Below are 23,680 nucleotides of genomic sequence, written 5' to 3'. Positions count from 1 at the left end.
GCGGATCTCTGTGAGTTCGAGACCAGCCTGGTCTACAGAGCTAGTTCCAGGACAGGCTCCAAAACCACAGAGAAACCCTGTCTCGAAAAACCAAAAAAAAAAAAAAAAAAAAAAAAAAAAAAAAAAAAATAGCACAACTGATACTGTACAAAACTGGCAGGGCACTTGAATTTAGTTAATTCAGACAGAATCCCAACCCACATTTCCCAAGATCTTACAAGTTGATTCTCAAAGCTGATGTGGGAAATTAAAGTACCAAATAAATGTGATATGATATTTATGATATGTGTCCCTAGTTAAGTGATGAGAATCAAGATTTTTTTTTGTTTTTTGTGGGGTTTTGTTTGTTTGTTTTTTGAGACAGGGTTTCTCTGTGTAAAAGTCCTGGCTATCCTGAAACTCACTCTTTAGACCAGGCTGGCCTTGAACTCACTGAGATCCACCTGCCTCTGGTGGGCACGCCTTTAATCCCAGGGAGGCAGAGACAGGCAGATCTCAGTGAGTTCGAGGCCAGCCTGGCCTACAGAGTGAGGACTAGGAAGGTTCCAAAGCTACAGAGAATCCCTGTACCTGGTGGGGGAGGGACACACAAAACAAATGAAAACTTAAGACGTAACCATTATTAGGAGAAGTGGCCACTGACAATCTGTTAAGCATTGGTTATTACTGTGAAGGTAGTCTTGCAGCAGTGATCATAAAAGCATACATGCCCAAATGAATAAGCAGCAAGCACGGTAAAGGAAAAAGAATGAGGATAGTTTGTGATGCCCATACTTGAGTGTGTGTGTGTGTGTGTGTGTATTTCTCCTATGCTTTCTCCTGTACTTCCCAGGTACAAACAATTTATTTGACATTTAGCTGATATCAATACAACCAACATAGAATTCTGCAGCTTGATTACATTTTGAATATTTTTTAGAGCATTTGCATGTTTTTCAACTAATTTTTGGTTTAAAAATTTTACTTGCAAATATAGCTTAAAATAACATTTTAGAAACATGATAATAGAAAAGAACCTGATAGATTTCTAGAATTTTTCTCTTTTTTGTTTTGTTTTTGTTTTTGCTTTTGAGACAGGGTTTCTCTGTGTAGCTCTGGCTGTCCTAGAACTCTGTTGACCAGGCTGACCTCCAGCTCACCGAGATCTGTCTGCTTCTGCCCCCTGAGTGCTAGGATTAAAAGTGTGTGCCACCTCTGCCCAGCTGATTTCTAAGATTTTCTATTTTATTTTGTCTTATTTGTAGCTAATACCTTCAAACCAGCAGCATAAAACAGATGATAAGGGCAGAGCTAATTTGGGGGTATTCACTGTTTTTGCTCCAAGGTAAGAACTAAAAGTTTTATGGTTTTACAGAGATTGATTTTTCTTATAATTTCTGAATTTAAGATTAATAACTGTTTAGTGTTAGACAAGAAATGTAATGGAGTAGGAATAATAATGTTAATTTTTATATTAGTTATCTGTGAAGTTCTCAGTTGTGACAATGTCATTTGAACCTTGCGCCTCTTTTTTCCCATTGTTGTTAGGGGAGAACACACTCTACAGGTTAAAGGCGTCTATAATAAGAGTGCTATAGAAGGACCAACAATTCAGTTAATGGTTCTTCCAGACCCTGAAAAGCCCATTCGTCTCAATGTTAAATATGATAAAGATGCCTCTTTTATAGCAGGTGACATATTCACAGGTAAGTACCAAAAAGTTTTAATAAACCTTTAGTGATAATGTTCCTTATAGTATTATTAATGGAATAAATCATGTTTGGTGTTCAGCATGACTTAAAAAAAAGACATGCGTGTCATTACTTTTAAATGATAAAGAAAACACATAACTGAGCAATTCTTCCCCTCATCCTGTATTTCATAGTCTTTCACTTTAAGAATGACTGAAAGTCCATGTATAAAATGGTAGGTAGTCTGAGGTATTTCAAATGGGAGCCAAAGACTGGTGTAGCACTTTGGAGCTGAGGCCAAAGGACTGCAGCGAATTTGGGCCAGCTTTGGCTACAGAGTGAAAGTGTCTCACAGGAATGAAAAACAAAACAAAGAAATAAGAACTAAATGGTATGTAGCTCAACTCTGTTATATATGCTTTTATGTTATCTTACAGCCATTGATACCAGGACCATTTAGCTTAAATTAGGTAGAAATAAATTGCATCAGGTTGTATTAAAATGTTTCAGAACAACAACCATCCATTAAATAACTTCTCAGAATCTTTGTTTTAGTCATGAATATTACAGTTTTCAGTAAATACAGACTAATGTAGGATGTGACTCAGTAATCGTATTCTCTGGCTATTGTTGTCAATAGAAGATTAGTATGTCCTTTATTCAAGCATTTTCTACAAAGCTTCTCTGTTCTTGAAGAGGTGAATGCCTGTATGTACTTAGAGCGCAAAAGAAGCGCACCAAAAAGTTATGGTTAAAATTGTTTAACAGTAGCTTTTAGTAATTAAAATACACATGTCCATAGATTGTATACTTCATAAATTTTGTGCTCAATCTGGGCAAAATAAAACTTTTTTCTTTGAATTTATAAAGTATAACAGGTACAACATGTTACGTATAGCTGGTAAATATAACGGAAATGTTAATGTTACATACAATACATTAGCTACTTTACCTAGTTAAAGCATAAAAGAAAGTAAATATACATATTTATGTATGTATGTAATTTTTTTTTTTTTTTTTTGAGAGGGTTTCTCTATGTAGCCCTGGCTGTGCTGGAACTCACTCTGTAGACCAGACTGGCCTCAAACTCAGAGATGTGTCTCCTGCTGCTGCCTCCTGAGTGCTGGGATTAAAGGCGCACACCACCACCACCTGGCTAAAAATATTTTTGTTCTAGAAATACATATGGCATAGTGTTGTGACCAGTCGGCCTAATTTTTATGTACTAAGCACATACAGTCACACCATTCTGGTTTTCCATGCTAGGTTTGCATCATGGAAAACTGAAGCTAAGACAACGAAATGTTAGTAGCAAAGATAAACTTGTCTAGGAGAACTTTACATTCAGACTCAGCCCCAGAATATTGTCTGTCATAATTGACAGTTTCCTATAATCATTTTTTGAAGATTCCTGGTTAAGTAATGGTCTCAAATTACTTTGTGTTTCTTGTCTTTGAAAAGTCTTATTGTCTTTGCCAGAATATTACTATTAAATAAATAAGTAAATTTTATGTTTACTTGACAGATTTTATGGTGAGTGTGATCTCTGAAGGAGGTAGTGTCATCAAAAATATTAATCCAACACGCATTTCCATGAAACTGTGGAAGCTGTCTAGTAGCATGAGCCGGGCACCAACAAATGTGAGTAATAACCAATGGGTTAAGAAACTGAAAATAATATAATCTGTTTGACCATCAAGGCATGGTGGCACATGCCTTTAATCCCAGTGCTAAGGATACAGCTCTCTGTGATCTTGAGGCCAGTCTTGTCTACATAGTGAATTCCAGGACAGCCAGGAAAACATAAGAGATTCTGTCTCAAATAACAACAAATAAACACAAAAGTGACAAAAAGAAGTAAGATAATTTAAATATTATTCAGCTAATATATCAAAAGTTGAGCCGGGCGGTGGTGGCGCATGCCTTTAATCCCAGCACTCGGGAGGCAGAGGCAGGCGGATCTCTGTGAGTTCGAGGCCAACCTGGTCTACAAGAGCTAGTTCCAGGACAGGAACCAAAAGCTACGGAGAAACCCTGTCTCGAAAAATCCAAAAAAAAAAAAAAAATATATATATATATATCAAAAGTTACCTTCTCAGCATGTCCTCAGTATTTTAAAATTCCAGTATGTGCATTCTTTGACTAGTTAAATTGTGTGTACATGTGTGTGTGCTACATACGTGAGAGTGCACAGATAATGTACTTCCATGCACACCTATGCTTGTACATGATGTCAGTTGTCTACCTTTGTTGCTCTATTATCTCTTTATTCCCCTGAGATGGGGGTCTGTCACCAACCGAAACTCGCTTGCTATGCTAGCCACCCAGTGAGACCTTGGATCCCTTTTCCACCCCACCAATCCTTAGCCTACAGGTACACACAACATGCCCAGCTTTTTATGTTAGTTCTGGGATTTGAACTCAGGTCTTCATGCTTACACAGCAAGATCTCTTATGTTCCTAGCCTGATATTTTCAAAATTATTCAGTCATAAGAATGCATCTAGCTACATTTCAGAAACCAGATTTCAGGCCTACAGTAGTCACACAAAGCCATTGGCTCCCTGTAGTACAAATGAGAGAGAGAACTCTTAGAGTGGAAACCAGACCCCAAAACTTGTTAGAGCCCCCAGCTTAATAACCCACTTCAGAGTTGATGGTTCATCTCAACAATGTGTTTTAAAAGTTAGCAGCTGGGCAAGCTGAGCCTTTACTGCTTTAGGACCAGCAGTCCAGTGGTACTTGTAAATGTATAAATCCAGATGCAGTCTCTTCATCTTTCACATCCAGACATTTTCATCCTGAATATACTCTTTTGGTTTTTGAAGACAAGTGTTTCTCTGTGGTTTTGAAGCTTGTCCTGGAACTAGCTCTTGTAGACCAGGCTGGCCTCGAACTCATAGAGATCTGCCTGACTCTGCTTCCCGAGTGCTGGGATTAAAGGCGTGTGCCACCACCCGGCCCTGAATATACTCTTTTAACATTTGTTTTCTCCTTCTTCTGTTCCTCTTTGTAGGCAGAAACATTTAGTTGTAATAAAATAAAAGACAATGACAAAGAAGATGGCTGCTTCTATTTCAGGTACCATCTACATCATTTTATATTTTTGTGTGTGCTCAGTGTAGAATAATTCATGTTAGTGGTATTTGCATTTCTTACCTAAGGAAAAGTAGTTTATAATCAAGAAGAAAATGTTGACTTTATTTCTTTCTTTCTTTCTTTCTTTTTTTTTTTTTTTTTTTTGGTTTTTCGAGACAGGGTTTCTCTGTAGTTTTGGAGCCTGTCCTGGAACTAGTTCTTGTAGACCAGGTTGGTCTCGAACTCACAGAGATCCGCCTGCCTCTGCCTCCCGAGTGCTGGGATTAAAGGCGTGCGCCACCACCGCCCGGCCGACTTTATTTCTTAACATTCATATTCAGAAGGTATTTGTAGAAAGGCATGTTTGCTTGGTTTTTGTTTTGGTTTTTAAATGTTGCTCTGTAAAAATGGTTTTGAGGAAGGTTGTTGTGATGTGTTAACATTAGAATTTAGAAAATACATGAAAAGAATTTCTTTATGGTATCAGAGCACCTTAGTATAAGCATTTATTTTAGTGTGTTGTGTGAATGTGTGTGTGTAGGTGCACATGGGGCCAGAAGTGTATATACATCGGCTGCTTTTCTCTATCGCACTCTCCACCCCCCCCCTTTTTCTTTTTAAATTTTTGAGACAAGGTCTCAGTGAACCTGCAATTTCCCTTTTTACCTAGGCTTGCCAGCCATTGGACAGTGCTGGGGTGCAGATGTGTATTACCACATCCTCCTTTTCCATGGGTGCTAGGAATCTGACCTCAAGCCTTCATGCTTGTACAGTGAACACTTTACCCACTGAGCAGACGCAGACCAGGCTTGACCTTTAGAGCCTCCTGCTATTAGCGTCCTTAGTGCTGTGTTACAGTCATGTAATACTGTGCCTTCTGTTAGATATCTCTGCTCATTGTGAGGCTAGTGTTTGCACTCTTTCTGGTCTCTTGGACAGAAGTTCTAGATCTTTATGAACTCAGATGATTTGAGACTTTCTTTTATAATTAATCCTCTTTAAGTAGTCTTTATACTTGGATTATAAAAATATTCCCTTATGTTATGGTGTCGGCAATATATGACCAATTGGTTTGGTGATTCACTAGTAGAAGACCCACTGAACTTAGTATAATTTCACTCACTGCTGTGAGTTATTGTGGTAAAGGTCACAGAACAACATCTGCAGAGAGAAGATTCATGTTACTATGGCCAAGAGAAAGCAGTTAGAAGCTTCAAAGTGTCCTCTCCTGGTGAATCTCATAAGGCTTTAATTCTCCATTATCAAGTTAATCAGGGGAGCAGAGTTAGACTTTTATTGGGGTGCTAATATAGCCAATCCCTGAATGACACATAGCCATATTTGCAGGTTTCCAGGAGAAAAGTAAGCCTTTCATAGGAACTGTGGTAATACAAGTGTGTGAAATCAGTATAACCCGTGCTGACAAGTACCTCACAGATGCCAGACATGGGCTAAGATTGTAAACAGGTCTTCCTAAGAACACTTCGGATCTGCTGTGTTAACTCTCGTTATACTTAAACCTGGAATTTATTCTGCTTTGGTCTTTTGGGTTGATTTTCTGCGGTGGGGGATAACAGGGGTTCTGGGGTGAGAAAGGGCAAATATGACTAGGTATTGAGCCTAGAATCTCACATTCATTAAATACATTCTTTCTGAACTACACCCCCAATCATGACTATTTCCTTAGAAAATGGTATAAATTTAGTGACCATGATGGTTTTCCAGAATATGTATTCAGGATTATTTGTTGAAATGATAAGCATCCTTCAGTGATAGTTATGTTATAAATCATAAATGCAGGGGCTAGAGATGACTCGGGGTTAAGAGTGCTGGCTGCTTTTCCAGAGGATCCGGGTTCAATTCTTAGCACCCACATATTGGCTCACAACTGTCTATGACTGTGATCCCATGTTATCTGATACCCTCTCTGGTGTGCAAAAAGAAAAAAATAAATTACAGACAAAAATATGCACATAATAAAATAAATAAATGAAAGTCTTTAAAAATAAAAATAAGTCATGAATCGTTCATGTATGTGTCTGTTTCTAGGCCACACATTGATTTAATGACACATTTGCCTGCTTTTGCCAATACTACAATATTTTAGAAGTTTGGTATCCTCTAAAAAATATTTCTACCCTATTGTTCTCTCTATAATTCTTGGCCTTTTATTTTACCATACAAATTTTAGAAATAATATCGCAGGTTCCAATAACAAAACAAAATAGCTGTGGTAAAACTGGGGTTTTGTGAGGGCAGAAGTCTGGGAATGTCTTCCAGCCTCTAAATATGGCATAGACTGGTATTGGTTTTTCAAATTTTTTTATAGTGTTTATAGGTTTGGTTTCTTTTTCTTTCAAAGTCTTGTACATCTTTCTCTAAATTTCTAAATAGTTGGGTATGGGATTTTGTTTGTGTGTGGCCTTTTTAATTTTGGTTATAGAAATCTAGTTGGTTTGTGTCTCTTGATCTTGTAGCAAGTATCTTTGCTCAGCTCCTTAGTTTCTAGTTGTATTTGGCATTTCTTTCAAATGTCTGTAAATTGTGATTGGTTTGTTTGCCTTCTCTTCCTATGTGTACTATTTGTTGGTTGTTGTTGGTTGGTTTTGGTAGTATTTTTTGTTTCGGTTTTTTTTTTTTTTTTGCTAATGAACTAGGAGTTTAAAGTTTTTATGCTGATAGTGGTCATCTTATATCATTCTCAACCTAAAAGGGAACATTTGACTGTTTTCTTTGGGTAGGTATCTTTTATCTAACTCTTCATTTCTGAAGGATGGGAATATAGCTTAGTTGGTAAAATATTTGTCATGTAAGCATGGTGGCCTGACTTGTTTTGAGATTACTAGCTAACAACTCATGTTACTATCTTGTACTTGGCACTGGGATTTTTATTTGATTACCCACGGCTTCTTGTATACATTATCTATATAGCTTTTTCCTTAGTATGTAATAAAAATTGGTATTTAAAAATGCTCATACATTTGTGTGTATGTGTTTAAAATTACCTTATAAAATAGTAAGCCTATTTTCTTTTGCTTTGATTAAATAACATGACTGAGAGAACTTACCAAACGGTTTATCTAGGTTTAAGGTTTCAGAGGGATGAGTCGTTATGGCAGCAAATGCATGGTGGCAGGCATATAGGCAGGAGAAGGAATTTGAAAGACAATATCTTCCAACACAAGCATGAAAAACTGAGAGGGAACTGGAACTGGTGTGATGGAGGAGGATCATCTTTCTATCTGTTGCTTTCATTGGTTAATTAATAAAGAAACTGCTTGGCCTCTGATAGGGTAGAATTTAGATAGGCGGAGTAAACAGAACAGAATGCTGGGAAAAAGAAGCCGAGTCAGTGAGTCGCCATGATTCTCCCACTCCAGACAGACACAGGTTAAGATCTTTCCTGGTAAGCCAGCTCATGGTGCTACACAGAATATTAGAAATGGGTTAGATCAAAATGTAAGAGCTAGCCAATAAGAGGCTGGAGCTAATGGGCCAAGCAGTGTTTAAAAGAATACAGTTTCCGTGTAATTATTTTGGATAAAGCCATGCGGGCAGCCAAATGCCGGGGACGCAGCCTCGCTGCTCCTATTACAACACTGGTGTAGGTGTTTAAACTCTCAAGGCCCTCCTCCAGTGACACTTTCCAGGAAACCTGGACCTTTTAAACTACCTCAAGCATCTTCACCAATTGGGATCAAGTGTTCAAACATCTGAGCCTATAAAGAATACTCTCATTCAAACCAGTAAGTTTCCCTACATCTTTAGTCTTGTGTTTTCTTTTCCCTCCTTCCACTGTTTCTCATCCCTAACCGCATGCCCTCTTCCTCATTTTAACCATGCATCCCAAATGTACTGCCCACCTTCAGGCCTCCCTTATCCCCATAGCTCCTCTCTAGATTCATGACCCCTTTATACATATATATTCCAAGTTAAACACGTAGATCTAAAACTTCAGAGCTGTGATCCACATGAGAGATAACATGGGGCATTTGTCTTTCTGGGCCTAGGTTAATTTCATTTAATATATTTTCCAGCTATAGCCATTTTCTAGCACATTTAGTTTTATAGTGGAATAAAATTTATTTCATTGTCTATCTGTACCATATTTTCATTATCCAGTATTTTTTTTTTTTTTTTGAGACAGGGTTTCTCTTTGTAGCTCTGGTTGTCCTAGAACTCACTCTGTAGACCAGGCTGACCTCAAACTGACAGAGATCGCCTTGCCTCTGCCCCCCAAGTTCTGTGTATGAACTCAGCCCGGCTACCCAGTAATCATTTGTTGGACATCCAGACTGGTTCAGTTCCCTAGCCATTATGATTACAGAAGCAATAAACATGGTTGTGCAGTTACCTCTGTAGTCAGGATATAGAGTCCTTTGGATACATGCCCAGGATTGGTATATCTGGGACATATGGTAGTTCTGTTGGTCATTTTGTTTTGTTTTGTTTTTAGGAAACCTCCAGACTATTTTTCAAAGTGGTTACAGGAGTTTACAGTCTAGCAACAGTGTATAAGGGCTGCTATTGTGAAAGGCCTGACCATGCTATTTTTGGGAGACTTTGGGAGTTCCTAGTAGGAGCCTGGAAATCAGTAATGCTAAAAGCAGTGTGGAGTATAGAGGCCCATCTCAAGAGATTTCAGTGCGGAGTAATATTAGCAACTAGGCTAGAGAACATTCTTGTGATACTGACAAAGATTATAGCTGCTTTCTGCCTTTGTCCTAAGAATCTGCCTGAGGCTAAATTCAAAAGGAATAGGCAGAGAAGAGTTCAAGACAGCCTAATGTTGACTCTGTCGTGTATGTTAGTAATCAGTCTTAGGCACATCTGTAATGAAAAAGAGTGGGTAGGCCAAAAGAAATAAATACACAGTTTAAAGAGAATAAAAGCACCAGAAGATTTAATGTAGGAGTCAAGACTTGTGCTGAAAGAGAAGGTTAAAGAGAGGCCTGATCAACAGTGGAATAAAGGGAGCAGTGCTCTTAGCCTTGTATGGGTTCATATATTCGAAGGCTGGGAGGTGTTGCCTTGTTTGTGAAGGTCTTGTTAGAGAAGGTGTGTCACTAGGGGCATACTTTGAAGTTTCCAAAAACTCAAGTGTCTATCTGTCTGCCATCATGGACACTAACCCTCTGAAACCATAAGCCAATTAAGTGCTTTCTCTTATAAACTGCCTTTGTCATGGTGTTTTATCACAGCAACAGAAAAGGAACTAAGATAAGCTCCCATATACCATCCTGAATATGCTCAAATCTTGGAAGCTAAGTAGGGTAGAGCCTGCCCCGTGCTTAAGTGGGTGAAAATCTGTGCCTGTTGTTCTCTATGTTGAAGTGCACTCCTTTTCCTCCAGCATTTTCAGAGCTGCTGTTAAGGCTGGCTTTGGGTTAACAATTTCTGATCAACATTTTTAGTTCTAGTACTTTTATTTCACTCTTCAGTGTTTGTTATTTGAAAGGTCTGTTATGTTCAAGTTGGGCTCAAGCTTCTCGACTCAAATGATCCTCCTGTCTCCACCCCTCTGAATCCCTTGGACTACAGGCATGATCAGCTGATATTCTCCCCACCTCGTGTGTGTGTGTGTGTGTGTGTGTGTGCGCGCGCGCGCATGCTCGCACGCGAATGTGTGCACATGCATGTGTGTGTGTGTTTTGCTGTATCACCCAATCCATCCTCCATTTATTTTTTTTAATGGCTTTTTAAGGTAAGATTTTCTGTAGCCCTGACTGCCCTGGAACTATTTTTGTTTATTTGTTTGTTTGTTTGTTCATACATACATAATACATACATACATACATACATACATACATACATACATACATCTATGGCTTTTTGAGACAGGCTTTTTCTGTAGCCCTTCCTGTCCTGGAACTATTCTTTCCATCCATCCATCTATAAGTTTTAGACAGGGTTTTTCTGTAGCCCTGGCTGTCCTAGAACTTGCTCTGAAGACCAGGCTGGCCTCAAACTTACACACATTCACCTACCTCTGCTTCCTGAGTGCTGGCATTAAAGGTGTGCACCACCACCGCCTGGCTCCAGCCTCCAATTCTTGTTCAGTCTCTGTCAGACTAGGACTACAGGTTTGTGCCACTTCTTTTATGAAGGTTCACTGCTTTGTTTTTTAAAGTCTTTTCTGTTATTAGCCTGTAAAGCAAAAGTCTGTCTAGAGTTCCCTTAGGTTCCTTGGGGGATCTATTGGTTTTGTTCATTTTCAGTCTAGTTCGTTTGTTTCTTCATATACTTGATTATTTTGGGGGGATTATTTTGTTATTTTGCTTAATTTTAGACATTACTGTTAAAAAGATGATTGTCTGTTGAGAGTAACAGTCTTGTCCAAAGAAGGTTTATGTTTGCTTCTCTTGTTAGAGATGAAGGTGATTCAGAGTTGGGCTGCACCACCCTTGGGAATCCATCTGCCTTAGGTTTTAGCTGTGCTCTAGAATTGGCTCCCAGGAGTAATGTAAGCCTAGGAGTGAAACTCAGTGCCTCTGGGGTCCCATGCTATTGTATTATACGTTTTAGCTGTTAACTTGTAAACATCTGCAAGCAACTTTTTGACATAGCTGTTTGCTTCAGGGAAGGTTTTTGGGTTTTGGTGTTTTTGGTTTTTTTTATTTTTGTTTTTGTCCTTTGGAGGCAAATCTGTTTAATTTTTACTGTCACTTTCTTATTTTCATTATGGTTGAATATGGTTCAAATAGACTAAGTATATCTCTAGGCCCTGAATTTCTTATTGATGATTAAATCACAATAAACAAATTGAATATATAAAGTCAGACATTAAAAATACTGCCTGACTGGGCAACAGTGGCGCACTCCTTTAATCCCAGCCCTCGGGAGGCAGAGGTAGACAGATCTCTGTGAGTATAGGCCAGCCTGGTCTACAAGTGAGTTCCAGGACAGGCTCCAAAGCTAGAGAAACCATGCCCTGAAAAAACAATAAATAAATAAATGAAGGAATAAATAAATTAATTAATTAAAGCTTAAAAAGAAAGTCACATGGAAGGTTAGTAAGGTGACCTATAACTTTGAAATTATAAAACTGTTAGTTGGTAGTTGATACTGTGCAGATGAAACAAAACCCAAAGGACACATAATTCACCATGTTTCTTGTGTTTACTTTCATATCTGTGTATTCCTGTCATTTCTACTTTTACTATATCTAGAATCTTTGTTCTGGGTCTTGTGTGAGCAAATTCACAGCTGAGAGGGTCCTAGGATTAAGCAGATATAGGAAATCCTGGCCTGGAGTGATGACTCAGCAGTTGAGAATGCCTGTTGCTCTGGGAACCTAAGTTTGGTTCCCAGCACTCAACCTTCTGTAACTCCAGATCCCAAGTTCCAGGGGATCTGACAGCCTTTTTGTTGTTGTTGGTTTGTGGTTTTTTTTTTTTTTTTTTTTTTTTTTTTTTTTTTTTTTTTTTGGTTTTTTGAGACAGGGTTTCCCTGTAGCTGATCTGACAGCTTTTATTGACTTCTTCTGGCACACACATGTTGTATATACAAACATGAAGGGGAAACACTCGTATATAATAAGTAAACCTAAAATAAATATTACGTTAATGAAAGTATTGCAGTATTAGTAATTCTTTTATTCATTTGCTTGTTGTGAAAGGAAACAAATGTTAATGCTTTGAACTCATTCACTCTTGGTTAAATAAAGTATTGCTTTTACCTCTTTATTTTAGGGAAAAAGCAACCCCTAGCAAAGTCGGGACATACTGTATCCAGTTTGACTTTATGATTGATAAAACAAATATGCTCAGCAGCGAGCAGGTTTGTAACTTTAGTTTATGTACTATGGTGTTTACTCATTTTATAAGTGAAGTTTCTGGTTTTAAAGTGAATTAATTATTAGATACAAAATATAAATGCAAAAGCCATTTATTTCCCTTCTCATGGGAGGCCTTTTAGGACTCAATCGGTCCCTGAAACCACAAGCTAGTGCTAACTACGTTTTCTCCTGCGTACACTTTCTTATGATTAAGTTGAATAAAGTAGACACACTGAGACATTAGCAATAACAATAAAATCAAAAGATTATAATAGTATACTGAAGTAAACTATGTAATCTTATAATTATTTCTAGAATTTTTCATTTAATATTTTCAGAGCAATGATTGATGACAAATAACTGAAACCCATTGCAAGTGAAACTGGTTAAGCAAGGATTTTTATATTGTGATTTTTCAGAAAAATTAGGATAGAATAAACTTATTTTAAGAAATTAATGGAATTTTCGAGGATAAAATTTTATTTAGTATATGCAGTCCTTTGTCTTCCCCCGAAAGAGTATTCATAAGAATGCATTGTCAATATGAGTGTTGCTTTTGTTTTTAAGGTTATAGTTGATGTTCTGCCTAATCAGCCTATGAAGTTGGTTCCTGATGTCCAACCTGCTACCCCAGCTGTTTCTAATGTTCGCTCTATTGCCAGCAGGACCTTGGTCAGAGACCTACATCTCAGTATCACAGTAATGTCTATGTCTTCTTCAAACACTACAGAGTTTAACAAGAGTAATTGGCTTTGATATTCAGGTTCAGAATGGCTATTACAGAGTAGTATCGATAATTCAGTTTAAACCTACAGGAAAAGCTTGAATGAGTGAATTAAATATTTAAAAGCATTTTTATATTGAGCTATCAATGAATAGAGAAAGTGTCTTGTTTCTGATTTATTTGTGCTCTTCTCTTAGTTGTTGTCTTCTAATTAGCTCTTTCCCACTGTGTATTTTAAGGATAATTATGGTAATCATACTGGAATGGATTTGGTTGGCACTGTAGTAGCTACCATTAAAGGTTTTAATGAGGAGGACACTGATACCCCACTCTTCATCGGGAAAGTTAGGACACTTGAATTTCCCTTTGTGAACGGTTCTGCTGAAATCACGGTAAGTTTCTTAGATCTTTTCCAACTTCCATAACACACCTATTTTTTGTATATAGACCTAGGAAGATTTTCTGATATTTTATGTTTAGTGCAGTAAATCTAAAAATCAGTTGAAATATTTGTGATTTTGCTATTACAGTTGGATCTAGAACCATCATTACTCAGATCTTCCATGTGGGATGACAGATTTCAATTATTGTGCTGATTTTTCAGCTGTGGTGACAATATAATGTTTGAGGTCTGTCATAAGGTTACTACTATTGTACGAACAGAAGCAGTAAATAGAGGTTAGGTAAAAACTTAATAAATTATTAGCCTGTCATTTTTTTAAAATAAAATAGTTTGTCTTATAATTTTAAAAATGCAGTTTTTAAAAAACTGTATAAGTAATTGTTACATTTTTAACCTTCAAAAGTCATGGTATCTGGCCGATTACTGCAAAGTCATCTAAAGATATATTATGCACATTAGTATAGCATAGTGCTTTCAACATATGATGGGGGATATTAAGTTTTGAATTTTGTTAATGTAATAGGATTATGCTTTTGCAAGAATTTTCTAGTTGGTTTACTAGATATACCAAATATAGATATATCAAGATATATTTCTTTGTTAAATAAAAGCCTATGTCATTAATAAAGTGACTACACATATTTTTTATCAGTCCTTGCTATAAATTTATTTCATTTCTAAGGTTTATTTTTTATCACTAATGTTTCTTCTATGTGTTGATTTAGAATGGTTGGTTGGTAGGTATATAGATAAATTGATACTGATTTATAGGTTGAGTTAAGAAATAACTAGAAAGAGAAGTGATTGGTCATAAAATAATACACATATTTTAAATATTGTATCATTATTGCAATTTTTAGTTTACATTTCTACCAAAACTTTGTGTTCTTCTTTTTTTTTTTTTTTTTTGCGGAGGGTGTTCATCTTTTTGTTCAGTGTATGCCAACAAGTGCCAATAGTACCTTTTCTTAGTTTTTTTTTTGTTGCCCATCCTTGCATATAATTCATCTCAAATATTACATTATTTCAGTACTCTAGGCTTGTAAATTGGGAGTCTCTCAGCTGTCTCTATCCCAAAGACTGTTGGTATGTTGGGCAGTGACTGGCCAAAATATTTTCATTAATTGAAGTGTTACCAGCATTCAAAAGTGTCTAGTTTTTATGGAAAGCTCTGCACTTGTAATTTTTTATTTGTAGTTGTGAGATCTAAAGAGTTGACATCGCCTTGAATTCTTTTAAGACAGCCTAGCGTGAGACTTGAACAGTGGCTGTTCTTCCCAGTCTGTTGTGTACCATGGCGCTTTCAATGTCTTCCTGTGGAGGACAAGTGTCAGCTGCCACTGCTGTCAGCTCTTCATAGCTGTTCTAGTGTAATGGAGAGAGGAAGGTGAGCTTCTCCTACACCATAATGAAATTTAGTCATGAAAGCCACACACCTTTTTTGGGTTTTATTTACTTTTTTAGGAAGGAAGCTTATGTAACATGGAAAAGGAGCTGGAGTTGGAAGAGCACACCTGATCCCATTTTCCTTGCACCTCCCTCTTCTTCCCCATGTGCATTTGAAATTGTTCTGCCTGTTAGGACAGAGACTTAGCTGTTTCCCAGAAGCTGCGTATAAAATGTAAACTTGATACATCTGGATTTTCCCTCGCCACTAGAGGTCCTTACTGTTCCTCTAAGTAAATAGCAGAGCCTTGCCTGACTTGGCCTCCACATACCCAGTACTGAATGAACGAGAGGAAGTGTTAGTTTATGTTTGTTTCAGGTTGTTTTGGTGGCTGGATGCTAGGAGTTGAAACTGTGTCTCCATTCTTTACTACTGAGTGCTACTACTACTCCCAGGCCATCATTTTCAAGAATATGTAGGAAACACTGACCACAATACAGCTAGTATTTGTATGAAATGTTTCACATATAAAAAAATCTAATGTTGTAATTTATCAAGTTCATTAGTTGTATCATTTTATAGTCTATATTATTTGCCTACATGATCTGAACAAGCCTCATTTTCATTCCTGTATCATGTATCCATCTATAGGCCAAATTCCTATTCATATAGTATATTTAACCTCATTACAAATTAAGCTTTGTAGTAAGCATGTCATAAACAGTTAAAAGAAGTAGCAATGTGTTGATTAAAAACAGAATTAAAAGAGAAGTAGCAAGGTGTTGATAATTTTTGACACTAGATCATGGATATCAAAGTACTCCCTACCAGAAAGAAAAAGTTTAATGATAGTAAAAGAGGGTTTGTCTTATGTATGGCTGCACATATATCAGATTAATACGTTGAGCTTTTTTTGAAACCCAACAAACTGCAAAATCTATTTTAAAAGGCATTCTAGTATAAAGATAAATGAGTAAAAAAATGAGTAATTTTTTGATCATAGAAAGTAAATAGCCTTTAAAAACAAAAAGGATGGCCTTGGTAATGCCCGGGAAGCTAGTTAAAGCAGTAATTATTAGTGTGAAGTGCTGTCCCTCACCAGGGAGATTGTGTTTTTATACATTGCCGATGATGAAAAGGTAAACTGATATAGCCTCTTCCCTCTTTTTAAGGGAAATTTGATATCTAATAAAATAAACTTTTAATTAGCTATATTTCTCATCCTAGAAAACAAATTTGCAAGGGAACAATCAGTGATTTTCTTATTAGGGAACCTATTTCTTAGGTTATTGTAAAATTTTCAAACTAAGTCTTCCCCACCCAAAGACTAAGTGCTATAGTGTGGTTTAACTGTATTATTTATAAATATTTTAAATTGGTAACATTTTATGAATTTCCATTAACAAGTCAAGTTTAAGCAGACAAGTGCAAGTATATGTTCTTTCTTAAATAGAAACTACTTTTATATGTACTTAGATTCCTGTATATACATTGCTGATAGCTTTTAAAATCTGTGTTGAACTGAGAATTGACTTATTTGTAACTTATGTTCTTTAATTTTTGAGAAACAGAATTGTAATTGTTAAGATTATAATTTTATGTTTTATGCTCCATAGTGTTTTATTAGTTAAGGGTGTTTTTAAATTGTATTCTATTCTGAAAAACAAAGAACCTAAGGTCTCTTTTTACAGAACTAAAAAATACATTCAAGTTAAAATATTTATAATTGCATCAGTTACTAGTTATATGTTTTGATCTTAAGCTCAGGTATACTTTTTGTGACTTGAAAAAATATAAAAGTTAAAAAAACAAGTCTTTAAGCATTTTCAGGGGCCTCTTGTTCTGTCCCCGTGGGATTGGTCTCCCATGGTAACAGCTGTAACTTAAACTGAGTGTTGTGCTTTGCGTATTTCAAGCTGTTTTGCCTCACCTTAGCCTAAAGGTTTGGGTACAGATGGAGTCCTGAGAAACAAGACTCTTTGTTCTGATTGCCCACTCTGTGTCACTGTCGCGTAGTCGTGCTCAGTGCGTCATTGGGTCCAGTCATCTCGAAGGTAAGACAGTGGTAGTGACGGTCTGTTACTCTGAAGACTCAGCCAGTGTCCATGTTTGCATTGTCCTGCTTGTTTGGTAGCCGTAAGACAACACATGTAACATTGGAATGTCTCTTTTTTAATTCTTGTTTTTCTCATTCCCTTTCACTTACACAGACTCTAGTGCTGGCAGAAAACAGTCCTGGAAGGGATAGTACTGAATATTTTATTATCTTTGAGCCTCGACTGTCAACTTTATCAAGAACATTAGAATCCTATAGCCTGCCATTTATGTTTTACAATGGTAAGTCTTAGGGATATAGGTTAGTAAACTCTGTTGTTAATGGAACTTCAGTTAACCTTGCTTTGCTTTCTGTATGCATCATATTATGGCATTGGAAAAGTCAGTTTCTAAGTTGTTTAAATTATCTGAAATTTTTTTCTTAGATGTTAAAAAGCAGCAACAAATGGCAGCACTCACGAAGGAAAAGGACCAGTTATCTAGGTCCATCATTATGTACAGAAGTCTCTTTGACGCCAACAAGCAGCTTGTTGATGAGATGAAATGTAAGTCACCCTGTGTGCAGGTAATGATAAAGCATTGTCTTTGAGCAGGTGAGGTGGGTGAGACTGTCTATCTGTCTGTTTGAAAGAAAAGGGTGGTAAGGATAGTTGTTCCTGGGTTGTTGGCAGTTGCTAACATGAAGTGTTCCTTACTTTAATCAAGCTCGTAGCCGACTTATACATTTTAAAAATTGGCAGTTTTCCTCTAGAAATGTGGACCTGTGGAAAGTTTAAAGCTTTTGACAATATTGATAACTAATTTATCTAGCTCTAGTTTCTGGCAAAAGATGTCACTGGGGAATTGATAAGTGATCTAATTTTTAGTTTTAATCATGAGCTCTTTGTATTTTACATGCAACAGTAGCATGTGGGCCCACAAGCACTGAAAATGGAATATTTAATTTATTCTTCCATTAGTCCATAAAATGTTTGCTGTCTTTTAAAATGATATTCGTATGCAATTAAAATAAGACATTTGTTAAGTTGTACCATGTTGCCTGTTTTTCATTTGTCAGATGTTTTGTTATAGGTTTTAACTTGTGTTAGTTTTATACCTACCCCCCCTCCCGCCCCTTTTCCGAGACAGGATTTTTCTGTGTAGTCCAGGAAATCCTGAAACTCACTTTGTAGACCAGGTTGACCTCAAACTTCACAGAGATCTGCCTGCGACTGGCTCCTGAGTGCTAGGATTAAAGGTGTGAACCACCACTGCCTAGCAAAATGTTCTTTTATTTTGCCTGCGTATATGTCTATGCCTCTTGTCTGTAGAGACCAGAAGAAGGTTTCTAGATCCCGTGAAACTGGGGTTACAGGCAGTTGTGAACTGCCATATGAGCACTGGAATTTGAGCCCAGGTTGAATGTAAGAGCAGCCAGTGCTCTTAACCATTCATGTCAGTTGTGTAGACTGTTTGTAGATTGTTAACTGTACTCTGAGAGCATATCTGCAGTTCTGTAGCTCACGTGTCCATGTGTGGGTGTGATGCCAGAGCATCTCCCAGTACATTCATTCTGTTTCTCTTGTCATGTATCGTTGAACCTTGGGATTTATAACTTAATTGACCATGATCAACTATCAGTTTTTATTTTAATATCAAACATTAAAAGGAAAAAGTAGTTGTAAATTTTTAGAAAGGTATATTTTAAGTACTATTTAAGAAAGCAAAACAGACAAACAAACAACGACAAAAAAAAAACCAAGGACCTGGACAGATAGCTCGGTCGTTATACACACTGGCTGCTCTTCTAGAAAACCCGGATTTAGTTCCCAGCACCACATGGCAGTAACTGTCTGTAACTGCAGTTGCAGAGCCCCCAATACCCTCATGCAGACATGCATGTGGACAGACCACCAATGCACATAAAATCAAATAAAATCTTTAAAAAAAAATAAATTTTTTTTCTATTTTAGGCCAAGTTGAAGAAGCAAAATTAAAAGAGGTCCAGCTGCGAAATGAACTAAAAGCATGCAATATTGATATTCCTACAGCACAACAGGTATAATTTCTAAGTGTATATTAAATTTCTTTATTAAATTCAACTACTATCTTATTAAAAATTCTATAGACTTTTTTAACTTTATGTACTGTGTGCTGTGTGTACATACATGTACAATGATCTCCATGTGAAAGTTAGAGGACAGCTTTGGAATCTGTTCTCTCCTTCCATCTTCTGAATCTGGGGACTCAAACTTACGTCATCAGGCTTGGGAGCAAACATTTGTCCTCTAATCTCTACGTGTGTACCATGGTACATATACATAATACACACACTCGGTATGTTTGATTGGTTTAGTTAGTTATTTTGTGCATATGAGTGTTTGACCTGCATGCAGACTAGATTACCTGGAATTGGGGCCTTGAATTGATTGTGAGCCACCATATGGGTTCTGGAAATTGAACCCTAATCCTCTACAAGAATAATAAATGCTCTTAACTGCTGAGGCATCTCTTCAGCCCCATGATGTTTTTAAGTAATTCAGAATAGTATAGAAGTCTTCTTAGCTTATTGTCTTCTGTGCGTGATTCAGACAACTACATTGTATATTTATTTATGTATATCTTTTCCTGTGTCATGTTTGGTGGGGTTTGTTTTGTTTGCTTTTTGGTAGACAGTCTTACTATGGTTCAGACTAGGTTCAGACTCTTTCTCCCACCATCTTGTGATTGCTGGGATTACCAATAGATCTGGCTATATTTATATTTATATTATAAATATATTTATAAAATCTTATATTTCATAAGATTTTAGAAAATCATTGAATGTATAGCTCAGTGGTAGAGTTTATGGTGTATAAGAGCCTAACTTAAATTCCAGTATTGCCCTTTTTCCTCCTCAAAGAAGGCTTTCTCTCTTTGGGAATATAACTTAGTAATAGAGTACTTTCCTACCATGTCATGATCTTAAGTTTGTGACCAAATATCCCTGATAGATATTTTCCATCAGTATTAACTATAGTTTTGTTGCTTATAATATATTGTCTATTTTAATAACTGGGCAGTGGTGGTGCACACCTTTAATCCCAACACTTGGGAGGCAGAGGCAGGGGGAATCTCTTGTCAGTTTGAAGCCAGCCTGGTTTGCAGAGTAAGTTTTAGAACATCCAGGGATACACAAAGAAACCCTGTCTCAGAAAACCACCATAATAAAAGCAAAACAACTTTCTCAAGTACTCCAAATTACTGGTTTTTCACTGTCTTAGGCTGCCTGTTATTAAAAAAAAAAAAAAACTGACCTTGTAGATAAATTTTCGTTAATTACAGATACCTCATATTGAAGCACTTTTGGAAAAAAAGATAACAGAACAAAGTGAACTTAAAAAAAAGCCCAGGAGATCATGCACTCTTCCAAACTACACCAAGCGCAGTGGAGATGTTTTGGGAAAGGTTTGTGATTTAAGTTTTAAGAAATAGTTCATCGTTGTTACTTGTTTTGTTTAAAATGTCTGTTCTCCCTCCCGAGCCCAGTTCTGAGGACTGAGTCCAGATCCTTCCATACACTAGGCAGCACTCTCCTACTGAGCTACACCACCAGTCAGCACGTCTGTTTCTTACTTTTTCCCATTAGTACCTTATAAAGTTAGAAAACCAGGGCAGATGCTATGATATGTCTATGGTGAAATAAAAGCCTTATTTTTAGACAAGTTTGTGATACCGGGTCAGAGAACAATAAATGGTAGGCCCAATTTTACCAACACAATGCCTAGATTTTAGAGGTGCGGCAATTTCCCAGAAGGTTTAAAGCAAGAATGCTTGTGAGCACAGCAAGTATTTGTCAGTAAGAAAATGATTTGTTCTGATTCTCAACAAAGCAATGCTATTTATTTGTAACATTTAAATAGCTTAAAGGTATTTTAAATAATATGCTTAATGAATCTCGAACCTCTGTTTTTTATTGCATATCTTTAAGTGTACTTCATGATTACCAAGACCTTCCCTATTAGAGACATTGAAGTGTAAAATAAGTGTGTGTTTAATTAGTTGACAAACTTTGCATTATTGTTATTTGCTTATTTTGCAAATTTGCTATTGGTTAATCTATAAAAAATTATTCTAAAAATTTAACAGAATAGGCAGTTAGATGGATTCCAGTCAGTGTAAATTTTCCAGCTTGAGGAATTTTGTTATTATTTTTCTATTTGTGTTTCTTTTTGTGTAGCTTGAACTAGTCTTAACCTCTATAATCCTTCTGTCTCAGCCTGCTAATTGCTGGGGTTGTAGATGGATGCCAAAACATTTGACTGATGTCTCTTTTATTCATGTTTTATTCTTACTGATGTTCTCTTGTGGTAAGAGTTTTAAAATTTGTTTTTTATTTTATTTTTTTTTATAAATTTCTGTTAAAATGGCTTCAGATCGCACATCTAGCACAGATTGAAGATGATCGCGCTGCAGTGGTTATCTCTTGGCATCTGGCAAGTGACATGGACTGTGTGGTCACCCTGACCACTGATGCTGCACGCTCTATCTATGATGAAACGCAAGGTCGTCAGCAGGTGTTGCCCCTTGATTCTATTTATAGGAAAACTGTTCCAGATTGGAAAAGGTTAGGAAAAAAATAAGAAAGTAATATTTATTTTCTAATTTGTTGTTTTGTAGTGCTTGGGGTCAAACCCAGGGCCTCACACATGCTGAATACAAGTTAAACTACCTTCTCAGTAAGCCTTTGAATTTAAATAATGTGAATTTTTTGACATAACAGACTTGTGTTTGAGTTCCTACTTTTCTTTGACATTCTAACTCATAATCCATCATAAGCCTTTACCTACCATACTGCTATTAAATTTGTACTCATTAGACAGCATAGGAAATCAACACATCAAAATAACTGTGTTGACAAGGACAATAATTTGTGTGTTCGGGTGTAATGCAAGTACACATGCACATGTGTGTGCTTGTATGTGTAGGCCAGGAGTGGACCTTGGGTACCATTTGCAGGAGGCATTCATCTGTTTGTGAGACAATTTCACTAGCCTTGGGGCTCACAGATTCTGCTAGATGGGCTAACTAGTGAGCTTCAGAGATCCAACTGTTGCTACCTGACTTTACCAAGTTCTCTCTCCAACCCTAAAGGTAATACTTTCTATGAGAAAACATTTCCATTGAGAAAGGCCTATTATATCTTTGTAATTGCTGAAGACCCAGTGGGCAGGTGCTAGAGAGATAGCTCAGTCAGTCAGTCAGTCAGTCAGTAACGTGTTCATTGCACTGGGACTCCCAGCACCCACATGAAAACCAGATGTGGCACACATCTATCTACGATCCCTTTGCTCAGAAGGCAGAGCAGAAGAATCCCTGTAGCTCATTGGTTAGCTAGGCTAGCCAAATCATTGAGTTCCAGGTTAAATAAGAGATCCTGCTCAAAAAATAAAGAGTAATCGAGGAAGCCACCTGACCCTGTCCTCTGGTCTACACACACACCCGAGAATCTTGTGCTTATTCACAAGAACTATAGAAGATCAAGATCAGACCATTCCACATTCGAGCATGGAGAAGGAAGGGACTCACATGCACCCATGTTGTCAGGGTTTCTGTCCAGCCTGATTCCCACAATATGTTAGCCCCATGGCTCTGTACCTTTTTCAGCGAGGCAGTCACATCTTGCTTCTTCTGTGTCTGGGCCAGGACCACAGAGGAATGGGCTTCCTTCTTCCCAGAATTCTCCTGTTCTCATTGATCCACCTCTACTTTCTGTCTGGTTGTTCCACCTATACTTCCTGCCTGGCTATTGGCCAATCAGCGTTTATTTAAAATATAATTGACAGAATACAGACCATGGTCCTACACCACAGCCACCCCTAGTTGAGGACCTATTGACAATGGATTTGGAGGCAGGAAGAGTCACTTTTCTTTAAGGATATGGCCCCTGTTAAGTTGACCACACTCCGTGGATAACCCCACACCCATGAATATATTGACAGCAAATATTGGACTTGGTGGATTATATTAAAAAAGAAGATAGGCAGGAAGAGGATCTGGGAAGAGTTAGGGTAAGAAGTGTTGCATGTATTACATTCTCAAAATAATTATAAAAATATTAAAACTTAATATAGGCAAGAATGAATTTGATGTTTAGGATTAAAGTTTGCTCTAGTATGTTGGCTCTGTTATTGTTTAGTATCCTTATACTCCCTCTGAGGAAGATGGATTTCACTTTTTGTTGTTGCTTTGTTTGTTTGAGACAGAGTCTCTGTGTAGCCCTGACCATCCTGGAACTCTCTGTAAAGCCTGCTTTCTCTGGCTCCCAAGCGCTGAGATTAAAGATGTGCACATAGATTTAAACACAATATAAGAGAGGGAGAGAAGCATGTAAGAATAGGCCTATAGGACACAGCATACGCTGTTTGCTGGGTTGTTAAGAGTCACTATAGCAGATCCTCATGGCAGTCCTCATTGCTAGGGAGAATGTGTGATCATTTAGGAATATGATTTGGGTCATATAGGTGGGTCACGTGTCACAATATGCATATATTTATTTTTTCTAAGTGTATTCATTGATTATAAATAGTTATGTATGCTTTATTTAGTACTTTTTTGTTATTTTGTTT

The 23,680-nt window shown here is 37.1% G+C and overlaps 1 protein-coding gene across 1 annotated transcript in view; it reads left to right on the top strand.

Moving 5' to 3' along the window:
• Positions 1–23,680, top strand: part of Smchd1 (structural maintenance of chromosomes flexible hinge domain containing 1) — a 135,405-nt gene that overhangs the window by 90,899 nt on the left and 20,826 nt on the right. The window contains exons 31-42 of the mRNA XM_057758546.1: positions 1,245–1,324; positions 1,528–1,685; positions 3,196–3,311; positions 4,686–4,750; positions 12,439–12,526; positions 13,092–13,223; positions 13,488–13,640; positions 17,249–17,375; positions 17,519–17,638; positions 19,046–19,131; positions 20,397–20,519; positions 21,488–21,678. Coding sequence (XP_057614529.1) covers positions 1,245–1,324; positions 1,528–1,685; positions 3,196–3,311; positions 4,686–4,750; positions 12,439–12,526; positions 13,092–13,223; positions 13,488–13,640; positions 17,249–17,375; positions 17,519–17,638; positions 19,046–19,131; positions 20,397–20,519; positions 21,488–21,678 — 1,439 coding nt within the window. The remainder of the gene's footprint in view (positions 1–1,244; positions 1,325–1,527; positions 1,686–3,195; positions 3,312–4,685; positions 4,751–12,438; positions 12,527–13,091; positions 13,224–13,487; positions 13,641–17,248; positions 17,376–17,518; positions 17,639–19,045; positions 19,132–20,396; positions 20,520–21,487; positions 21,679–23,680) is intronic.

The sequence above is a fragment of the Chionomys nivalis genome, chromosome 26, assembly GCF_950005125.1.
Source record: "Chionomys nivalis chromosome 26, mChiNiv1.1, whole genome shotgun sequence".
NCBI classification, from domain to species: domain Eukaryota; kingdom Metazoa; phylum Chordata; class Mammalia; order Rodentia; family Cricetidae; genus Chionomys; species Chionomys nivalis.
This window is presented reverse-complemented; position numbering and strand designations above follow the sequence as displayed.